The sequence below is a fragment of the Parasteatoda tepidariorum genome, chromosome 3, assembly GCF_043381705.1.
Source record: "Parasteatoda tepidariorum isolate YZ-2023 chromosome 3, CAS_Ptep_4.0, whole genome shotgun sequence".
Classification (NCBI taxonomy): Eukaryota; Metazoa; Arthropoda; class Arachnida; order Araneae; family Theridiidae; genus Parasteatoda; species Parasteatoda tepidariorum.
The window spans coordinates 9,014,376-9,026,016 of NC_092206.1; the positions used below are offsets into that span (position 1 = coordinate 9,014,376).

Below are 11,641 nucleotides of genomic sequence, written 5' to 3' on the forward strand. Positions count from 1 at the left end.
GGTAGATCATAAGACAAAATAAAAAAATTAAAAAGCACATTTGAGAGTATTTTGTAATTGAAAATTTCCTTAATTAAAACTATTAAAAATATTTCCATGGTATTTAATGACAAAAATTGACTTGTTAAAGTTAAAAAAATCACGAATTACCCTTTCCTTACGAATTACCCTTTACCCTTACCTAAATTGTTTGAATATTCATATTTATTTAGGAAATTTTATATTTATTATTGTACATTTATTATTCAGGGAAATATTAACTAGATTATAATAGATTCTATTATTAATAATGGGTCCTATTATTAACTAATTATTATAGATTGTCAAAGGTGCAGCTATTTATTGTTATTATATGTATTTTATTTCGATTTCTGAAAATAAGTAGGGAACAATTCTCTTTCCGGTCATCAAATAATTTTTATAATATAAATTTTAATTTAACATAAAATTTTAATTAAGTCGTGAACTATCAATGTCTCAAACAACAAATAGATAGTATGCACTAATAAGGAATTTGTAATACTCTTTTTTAAATAAAGAGACAAATAACAAAGCCAAAATTTATTATTTTAGTTTAAGTACTTTTATCATTTTATGTTAACTCACTAAAATCCAAATTGTATGCATTGGTTAAAATTAATTAGTACCGCATGGCAGGCAAACTAGAAGCCCAAATCGTGGATCATTAAGTAATATTAATATTAAATATTTCATATTTATTTTAAAAATAAAACATTTTGTTTATAAGAAAAATTATCAATCATGAATAAAACTAAAATCATAAAAAAGTTATTTAAAAGAGGAATTGTATATCCGTGTATATATTTGAATAAAAAAAAATATTACTATTTTAGTTGTCCTGTTAAATTTTTTAAATTATTATACGTAATCTCAGAAAAAAATTATGTAATTATGATTAAAATTAATTATAATCGCGTAATTTATATCTTGGTTCAATTCTGTTTGTATCTTAGATTCAAAAAATCATTATTTTTATTTCATTGTTTGATAAAATCATATTTAAGTAATGTTATTAGTTTTTTATAACTAAGCAATTAAAAGTAAATAATTAAATGTAGTGCGCATATTATAATGTATTTTGATTTGAAAACTTATCTTTTGCAATAACGATTAAAATTGGCAATGCATTCAAAATAAAAAATTAAGAGAGAAAAATCTTCAGGCATACTCTTAAAAAATATTCCTTTACGATGCGACAGCCAGCTTTGAATTTTTCGCCAAATAGGTAACCCCCATCTTTGAACAAGTTTTCAGAGCCCAAACAGTAAACTGTCTACCTCTACCCTAAAATCTCCTTTAAGGTCCCTACGCAGGCGGATCAAAGTGGTCACCCATCCGCTTACTGACTGTAGCTTGACTTCGGTTTTCTATTGGGAACCGTGCCTTTACGATCAGTCTACTGTGGGACTCTTGAAGATAGATGAAAGATTAAGATAAATAGTTATTTTATTTTGGACTGTGTAATTGTTAAAATAAAAGGAGAATTTATCCCATTCCTACCCTTTCCGAAAAGTGCGACGAAAATTAACTACAACTACAACTCCCTTTCCGAAACAATGCCCCCTCTGTGAGACAATGCTCTCTCTAGAAATAGGTCGTAAGCCAGTGCCGTAACTTCACCCTTCGGGGCCCTGGGGCTAAAATGTTGCCGGGGCCCTTTCTAAAACTTTGTGTACTTCATCTCTAATCGTGATTTTAGCTATTTATGTATCATGTTGTCTAATATATTTATGCAAATATGTTACTTGTTCACATATAAATGGAATTACAAAATAATGTGTATATCCCTTTAACATTTTCTTTCAAATGTTAAAGGGATATATTAATTTTAAGACATTATTAAAATGAGGAAAAGAAAGAAGAAACAAAATATTTCGATTTGAAAAGATTCTAAGTTTGATTCTTTTAAGATTCTAAGTTTGTGTTTTAACATTTTGTCTGCACATTAAGAAATTTTTACGTATTTGCGCTTTTTACATATTCTTGTCATCTAATTTATTGTAACCAAGTTTTTAAACATATGAAATACTAGAAAATAAAATTTTTATAATTTATTTTTGGTTGTCTCAACGTATCATGAATTTAGTAAAATAAGTTAAAATATGGTAAAATTANAAATCTTCGCACAATCTCTTTCATGTATATATATAAACCATTTTAAAAAATTTCGCATGGTCCCTTCATATGGGGCCCCCTTGACCGTCGGGGCCCCGGGGCGGTGCCCCGACTGCCCCGGCGTAGTTACGGCCCTGTCGTAAGCACTTGCTGATGGAGAACTATATTAAACGATAAATGAAAGCCACTGTGGTCACTTTGTTATGACTATCGATGCACAACGTCATTTCTTATAAAAAAAATTGGTTCAAAATTTGGTTTGATGGCAAGTTTAAGATTTTGTTTTACTATCGGACGGGGAAAGGCTGCGAGTTTAGACGTGACAAATGCAGATTCAGCGCTCCTGTCGATACCGACCCATAACATCCTTGTATGTTCATTTTTGGAACCTCAGAGCATTATACCTCAAACCTTCTCTATTCTTCAAACACAACTTGGTTTTGGAGCACTTTCTTTCTCAATTCTCATAGGCATTTCAGGGAATCACGAACTTCAATCCTTCATTCAAAGGCTAACCATCTACCGCAGAGGTTCCTAATTTTTTTGTACCTAAGGGCAAATACCAGAATATCGGTCGAATAGCGAGCACCATTTATTTTTTCAAGATAAATTTATAGTTGGTAGTCATAGGTAATAATACACACTACATGTAATGCACAAAAGATTTAATTTTAAAAATTAATTTAATTTATGAATAATTAATTAGTATTAGCATTATTGTGTAAAATAAATGATTACTAAATTACTTGCAAAACATACGAAGTATAAAAATTATTTATAAAATATATAAAATACAGACAATGTGATTTTTAGCAATGCATTTCACTGGCCATCGCTTCAGAATTGGGAGAATATGATAAAACTCCTGCTCGCAAGCAATCTGTAAGTCGTGATCTATATTTTGATTTTATGATATTCATCGTCGAAAGCAATGAAAACTTTTTAAGAATGGAAATTTATTTCTGTATTCCAGAATTTCTCGTTTTTCGAATTCAGATATAATAGTTTGGAGGATAATGTCATTCTGAAGATCCAAAATTTCTAACTCCACTTTTACTCGCCTTACTTGAAGAAATTCTGAAACGTATGTTGTTATTTCGGTTACAATTATTTGGTTGGTAAAGAGGATTTACGAAAAAAGGTAGCTATGGGCTCGATGATATTAAATTGTTGAAAGCGCGTTTGAAATTGGTCTTGGAATTATTGGAGGTTAATGACAAATGTTGATAAGCCAATTTAACTTTCGTCTGCCTTTTCTTTCATATTTGGAAAATGCACAAGAGACTTCATTTTCAATTGTGATATCCACAAAACCAGCTTAGCTCTGAACGAGTTCATATCCCCCGTCATTCTTGATACATGTTTGTCTTTCCCTGCAGCTCTAGTCGTGCAGTGGACTGATCGTTAAGACACGGTTCTCAGCACATAACCGAAGTCAAGCATTACTGGCTGCGGTCAGTGTGAGGGTGGGTGACGACTTGAATCAGTCTGCGTTGGGACCGAGGGTGTGCGGTATTGGTCCTCGTTGAACTCTTCTACCATAAAGCGCTCGACTTCACGTTATCGGGCTACCGAGGCAGGGGTGCTATCCCCTCTGTAGAGGATTTAAATTGTGATGGCATGTCTTCGGATCATCCTGAGGGATGTTTCCTAAACCGTCGCCAATATCCCATTGTGCTGCTCTAGTGCGACGTAAATGAACTACAACAACAACCTGGCAGTTCCAAGATTAAATTATTTAGTTTTTCCATTGTGTCTGTTACGAAAGACAAATTTGCTAGCCAAAAAGGATCTCTAAATTCTAAAAATACTTGATTTTTGGCTGGAAAATAATTTTTTATTTCTCCAATTAAATGTATAAATCTATCAATATATCTGTGAGGACGCAGGTCGGTTTCCTGGCGATTTCTGTTTTGGTTGTGTATATCATCAATATTAAAAAAGTAAAAAAATTTGCATAGCATTTTATGGGAAAATGGAAATATTTTATCGTTAGGCACAAGCAGCGGGGGAACCCAGACCAATCGACGGGCGCCATGGTGCCCGCTGGGATTAGGTTAGGGACCCCTGATCTACTGCAATATTCATCCTCACGCAATTGGCGATCGCAACGCTCGAATACGCCATCTGGGGACAGAGCAGTTGCATGCTTTTGACCCTTCTCCCTTCCCTCTCCTCCTCTTTTCAGTTGTATAGGGATGTACGACATTTCCCCTTTTCTTAGTATTTTTCCTTTTTATTTAATAAAAATATTTTTTTAAATTCCCGTGATGCTTTTCTTTAGAACTATGTTTAATGTTGTTTTCAGTTACACATAGTTTTCTAACTTAAAAGATTTTAATCTATATGAAAATCAAGAGAGAAACTAACGTACTTCCTTCCTCTATGACTCAGCACACACTATTGGGGGAAAGCATGAGAAATGTTGCCATAGGTAGAGTTTCTGCTCTACGCCACCTGCAGCCCATTTCGATCGCCAATTGATTAGCGAGCTATAAGCGGAAAAAACATAGGGCTCCAAAAATGCCTGTTCCGCCAGACATCAATCAACCCGTTTAACCTGCTGTGGATGTTTGTCATGATAAAAACTGCTGGTTAAAAAAACTTCTTATTTAATTGTTCACTTTACTATAAATTGTTGATTTTTTAAATAAAATAATAGATTTAATTCTAAGGTGAATAAAGATAGATTCTTCACTCCTAGCATTATTTTTACCTGCCATAATTTTTTTTTGCGAAAAGCATTATCAGTANTATTTTTTAAGATAAATGATCAAAATTTTTTTCCAATTTTTTCTGTCGATAAAGGGGGGGGGGGTAGAGATGAGTGTCCCCGGAATTGCCCGAAAAAATCTGGTCACCCTAATTATCAGCAACATAATATTGAATTAGAAACATGGAATGATGTTACACATATTAATGATAGATTTATGCTGATTCATTTTTAGTTTTTGGCAGCATTTTTTTCTTTTTTTTGGTAGGTCGAAGACCCTAAAGTAAATCTATTTTTTAGTTAAAATATGATTTGATTGATTAAATCAGATGTATCTAAACGGAACTTTCTAAATGAAAATTTTGATAGATCTTCATTTTTATCTGATATATAAAATTAGTATGAACAATTTGATACATACAACATAAATAAATTACTTTCTTAACCTGGTATTAGGTATAGGCAATTTGAATTTTCAGCCCTAGCTTATAATAAATTAAGACAAATTCTATAACATTTATTGAAACGAAAAAGTTCAATTACGCTATTTATATCGGTCATTGGGATTCTTCTGGTTATGGTGTACGATTCATTCACGTAATTCATGAAAATAAAATCTTACTTATCTCAAAAAAATAATGAATAAATATAAAATAAGATAAATAACTGGGCTTATTTTGTTTGGAAACTTAGGTTTAGAATTTCCTTTACATTTAACTTTGAGGTAGCCAATAACTAAATGATAAAATTCATGCAGAATGTTAAAGGAATTTATGAGAATTTCACTTGTACAATATATCAAATTAAAAAGTGCCAAGTGTAACCATGTAAGTGTCAAGTGTATTCTAGTTGATAACCATAGTGGTTTTTACAAGATTTTTTTTTTTTGTATATTAAACTTGTTTTATTTTTTAAATTAAACATAAGCCAGCTAAAAATCATAGAGGAGATGGGGGTGGAGGTTATGATGTGGTCCAGGTATGCCTTATGACCTATCCATCCTGAGAAAAATTACTGAAATCGAAGCATTTCATGATTTTTTTTATTAAAAACAAAATGGTAACTGCAACTTATTGAAAATAATTTATTGTTTGATTTTATTTCTTTGTAGGAATACGATAATTTCATATTTATTTCTTGTTAATCTAAAGAGTTGTACTCTATTTATTATTTTATTTAATCTAAGAGTTGTAAGAGAGAGTAGAATCACAGCGACATTAACACAGAACATTACAGAGATCTTTTAGAAAGATTTTTTTTGGGGGAAGTAAAAAGTTTTTGGTTTTCTTTTCTGCAGAATATAACCAAATTTCCTAAACAAAATTTTCCTCTCCGGAATAATATTCACAACATGACTTTTTCTTGCATCAAATTAGAAAAAAATGCTCTTGACTTTTCAATTCGCATTTTTTAGAATAATGAAAAATAAGAACAATGAAGTATAGAAATATTTTTTTTTTCTGTCGAAATTTTCAAATTTGTTTTTTTTTTTTTTTTTTTTTTGCAGAATTAGTTTTAAACGGTGCACTTCTCACGCATTTAAAGGGAAAGAAATGTTCATGATTTTTTAATTATTATTTGAGAGTTAAAAAAATTCGATAATGACTAGTTTCAAGTAGAATTTCAATTAGATAACAAACAAAAAAAATAGTGCAAGTTTTTAAGACATTTTGATCTAGAAATTATGTTCTTTCTTTCACTTTTTTTTTTAAGAACACCATATTTCATATTTTAATAAAATTTGAGTGGGAATTTTGTTTAAATTCAGAATTTGTTGAATAATACATACATATTTGTAGAATCTCTAACAAATTTGTAGAAGAATCTTTATTTTCTAAATTTGGTTGATATAAGATAATTCTAATATTTTTAATATATTACACACATGAAAAATTTAAATCACTCATTTAAATCTTTACTTTATTGCTCACAACTTGCACACCTTTTCTATCGTAAATATTTGTAATGTTTTGATCATTTTTTTCAGCAATTATTACTAAGAATTTTTAATTGCTTTTTTTTAAAAAAAAAAATCTTGATAACTTTTATTGCTTGGTTATTGATATTCTCATGATTTTTTAAAAAAGAAAAATACCAATACTATTACTGCACGCTAAGTTCGAATCGCAGATTTAAGAAATCACTCTTAGACATACTCGGTATGCTTCGATATCCTCATTTATAAATGCGGTGTTTCAACTGTTCTTTCGACAGTTATAGCTACGAATTTTTACATTATTTAACAAATCAAATATCAATATTTTTTATGCAATTTTATTACACACAAAACTCAAATTACCACGAAGGCCAAATTTCTCCCAATATTTGATCTAAAAGTTCCCTTGTCTTCTAAATTGGGTTCAAAATTACAAGGCTACGTAGTTGAACAGTAGTAGTCGTAAACCCAAAAATTGGGTTGGCTGCTCAACGCCGGTTATAAAATAAAATAAGATACATCCTTGTCAATATTAGAAATTTGAATTGAGTATTTAAATAATTAATTTTTCAACAGTTATTGCTATAGATTTCCATATAGTTTTTAAAAACCAATATTTTTAATGTGATTATTATTAAATGCCTCAACCAAATCTCGAAATGAATCTGATTCGCCTGATTTCACTGTTGATTATTTTTTTCGGTAGTTACTGTTTCAGATTTCACAATTTTTAAATTTTTTTGATGTGAATTTTTACAAAATGTGAAAAAGGAAATAAGCAGTCTGTTTTTCCTCATAATATTGCCCATAACTTTGGAATAAAAAAATATTATGTATTCAATTAAAAAATTATACTATATTATTTTATCTAAAAATAGATTTTTTTGTAAGCACAACCCTTCTGTTACTTTAAATTAGTGATGTGTATGTTTGTTATTATTTGTTATATTAGTTCTATAGAGTTTTGCCACTGAAAGCCCGAAAAAATTCTGCCATAGGGAGCTATACCAAAGCTGCCTAATATTATTTGCTCATTTTTAAAATTCTTTTACTTACAGTAATCTACATACTATTTAGTTTTCAGCAATACCTAATTGTTGTATAGCAAAGTGTTTTTTTATTTATTTATTTTTAAATGATCTAATTAGCAATATGCTGTTGTATATGTCATGAAGTATATTGTCTCCTTATATATTTTAATTTCTGAAGCAATCACCTGATTTTGATCTTTTAAGAACAATTGATGGAGAAATTTTAGTTTCAATTATTTGTTAAATTAATACTGAATCATTTAATAATCAGATTTTTCCCCAACCATACACAGGCATGATATTTTTCCAGTTTTTTGTGGAATTTCCAGTTTTCTGAACTTAATAAGGCAATGTTTTAAGTTACAAAATCACAAAAACTTACTTTCTCTTAACACAAATTTTTTAATTTTTTTCGATTGGTTCAGATCTCTAAAATATAAAGGATAGCCCCAATCTGGGAAGTATGGTTCCCATACTTTGGTCAAGAATGTGGCCCAAAATTAGGAACCATTAATGTCAATGTTACTTTTTGCATGTTTTACCTTAACTTGAGAACTTTTTAAGTGAATTAAGAAAATTTTGTACTCGATTATAAAATTTGTTTATCCAAAGATAACTCTATACAAAAAATAACTTTATTATTATATAGTATTTTTTATTATTTTATTTAATGATAGTTGTATTTTTAAAATTCAATTTCTCAATTGGCTCAATTGACCGATTTCTCTCAAATTCTGTATTTTTCCATGTAAAATTATGGGTTTTTTAAAATAATTTAAAAAATTGTTCCATAGTAACAGACTTTCAGTTGGGATGAGTTCATGTGATAATTGCTTGTTAAATTATGATAATTGTTGAACCTGAATCAACCGAAATTGTCAAAACTAAAAATTATAGTGTTTAAAAATTATGTAAAAAATGTTTTACATACCTGATAACGTTAATTTTTTTTTTTAAATTCAATTTCTCATGTACTATTTGGCCAATGTTATTAGTATTTTATACTTCTTTAACACAATGTAAAAATTTGTGTACAAATTTTTGCCAATTTTATTAGTATTTTGTATTTTTTAACACAAAGTAAAAATGTGTGTACACCTTACAATTAATCTTTTCGACCATTATTAAGTAAGGTAATAAATATTTATTAAAAGTTATTTTGCATGGAATTATCTTTAGATAAAAAATTTTTTTAATTAAGTTCTCGAGACATGGGGAAATACTCAAAAAATAAAACTAGCATGAAAGGATCCAGACTTTTCTCGAACGGCATGCTTTTCCAGAAAAAGTACATTTTTGTGTCTGACCTTGTAACTTGAAATATTATTTGCTGTAATTGATTAGCATACTTGAAGTCACCCCCTTGAACCTTTAGGAGAGTTCTAAAAGGTAAATATTCCATCTTTAGATCAAAAATTATTCAAGGTAGTCCTTTTTTTTGTGCAGAGTGTCACTCACTTTTTTATTTATTTTTTCATGATTTGAATTGTTAGGCATTTGCAGACTTTTTGTTCTTTTTACCACTTTCAATATCTACATAAAATATTTACTTTTTATGTACCCATAGATATTGGAAGTACTTCTTATTTCTCTTTGCCCCCTTCCAGTCTTTGGCTTGAGCCAAGTCTTTCTTGGTCTTCCTCTTTTTCTTTTTCCATCCTAAGCCCAAGAAACTGCACCAATTTTTCTCTTGGCATTCTCAATACCTGTCTCATCCATTTCCAATTTCTCTTATTAAATTTATCTTCTACTGTAGATAGGTTTGTGTTTTCTATTATTGTTTCATTTCTAGTTTTAAAAGGCTGAAAGGTTTTAAAAATTTTTATGCCACATTTATTTTGAAAAACCTATAGTTTTTAGACGTCTAACTCCTAAGGCGTTATGTTTCAGAACCTTTAAATTTAACTACTAGAATAAATATTAACATTAAAGTTTTTTTTTCCCTCATATAATTCATGATATATTTTTAAAGATTGTAAAATTTATAATTGAGTTGTGTTATGAAAATTTAAAATGTCTTTTTTAAAATAATTAAATAGTGCACAATTTTTGGTTCATTTATTCATATTATTCATATATACTATTAATTATTGGTTGATTTTATATTGAGCAAAACAAAAATTTTTAGTTATAATACATTTAATTAAGATTTATTTATTTGTTTTTTGATATCAGCAGGAAGATGAATATATTGAAACCTGAGTTAATATGGATTGAAAACAGATGCTATCGTAAATTAAATGTTAAGGACAATGAAAATAAAATGTACATAGAAGATGATATGTATCCTGGTATGTTTCTACTTATTTTCTCTTTATATTAAAAATATGATTTTAAGTACTGTGAAGCCAACACAGAGAAACCCATCTTAGATTTTTTGTTATTTCTCGTGAGTACACTGGAAAAGATTTTCATGTCATCGTTAAAATAGTTGCCAAATTTTCTCCAAGTTTTCATGTGAGAGAACAAAATTAATAAAAGAAACCTTTATGAACTATAATAGAATTAAAAGAACAAAACTCGTACCTACTATATAATTTTTTATTAATTTATTTTAAGTATGAGAACTCTAAATACAAAAACAATTCTTTTTAGTGCTTTGACACAGTTACTGATATTTTATAACTGTCGTTGAACAGCCGACCCAATTTTGGGTTTACGACTAGCAATGTTCAACTCGGTAGCCTTGTAATTTTAAAGCCAGTTCAGAAGACAAAGGAACAAATATTGGAAGAAATTTGCCTTTATGGCGGACTTTTACGATGAATCTAACCTGTATTTGTGTTACATGGAGAGGAAAATCATGAAAACCTCCCACTGTTAGCCTGATGGCAAGGGGACTATTCAAAAAGGACTTTCAATTTATTTTAAAATTTAAAATAAGAGTAATATTTTATAAAAAAATAAAGTAAAATATTTTAATGCTTTGCTCTTCTGCTCTCTCAGCATGTAAGGTAAAATATATTGAGTATCAATTATTTATCGCCATTTATGCAAAATATTGACTGTATAAAAAGAACATTTATAATTTATCATTGGTCAGCAAGAGACAACACTATCTGAACATAATCCCATTTTGCAGGTTAGAACAATCTTGCCTTTTTCATTAAGTTTGTCTTTAGTCGAACCAAGTAAAAATTTTGGAACACATATTATTATGTGTTTCATATTAGGAATTCATTCCAGAAAATTTGACAGCTTCTTGCATCACAAAGGAGCAGAAAAATAACAAAGAAACAATTCAACAATTTAGGTAAAGTGAACAAAAAAGAACAATAAACATTTGAATCAATAAACATTTCAACAATATAAAATTTTAAACATTAACATGAAAAAGGAAAGGTTATTGACAATTCATGAGAGTTCTTGCTTCCCAATACAATTTAGTGACATTCCCACTTTTCTGGGAGTTCCTATCTAATCCCTTACACAATAAGAGGTGATCAGAGTTTAATACACCTGTGTCACAAATTGGGCATGCTTTGCTGGGAAGAATTTTAATGTTATATAAATGTTCTGATAAGCAATCGTGGCCTGTTTTAAGCCGAAAATGGGTTACTGCTTCCTTACGTGGTTGGTAACAGAGAAATTTCCAACTGTCTTGAATATTTTCCCATATTTTGCCTTTTGACTTTATAGTTAAATCATAAGTATTTATTTCGTTGAGTTTTTTCATAACATATTTTTTAAGAGTATCAGGTGTGACGGTTGTTATTTCTTGGGGCATAGTTGTTCCGTTTTTTGCCAGATAATCTGCGTTCTCATTGCCTTCGATACCAATATGTGAAGGGATCCACTGTATGACTATAGTTTTATTCATTTCCC

At 29.3% G+C, this 11,641-nt stretch overlaps 1 protein-coding gene across 8 annotated transcripts in view; it reads left to right on the plus strand.

Moving 5' to 3' along the window:
- Window positions 1–4,596: 4,596 nt before the first annotated feature.
- The window catches only part of LOC107448514 (activating signal cointegrator 1 complex subunit 1), a 29,619-nt gene continuing 22,574 nt past the window's right edge, over window positions 4,597–11,641 (plus strand). Inside the window, exons 1-2 of one of the 8 annotated variants that reach the window (XM_043052528.2) lie at window positions 4,597–4,730; window positions 9,995–10,107. In XM_043052528.2, the coding sequence (XP_042908462.1) occupies window positions 9,999–10,107 (109 nt within the window). In that variant the 5' untranslated portion in view covers window positions 4,597–4,730; window positions 9,995–9,998. Of the gene's footprint in view, window positions 4,812–5,090; window positions 5,114–5,370; window positions 5,677–9,023; window positions 9,206–9,991; window positions 10,108–11,641 lie in introns of those variants that run through there. The other 7 variants (XM_043052526.2, XM_043052525.2, XM_043052524.2 and 4 more) reach the window with 7 other exon arrangements.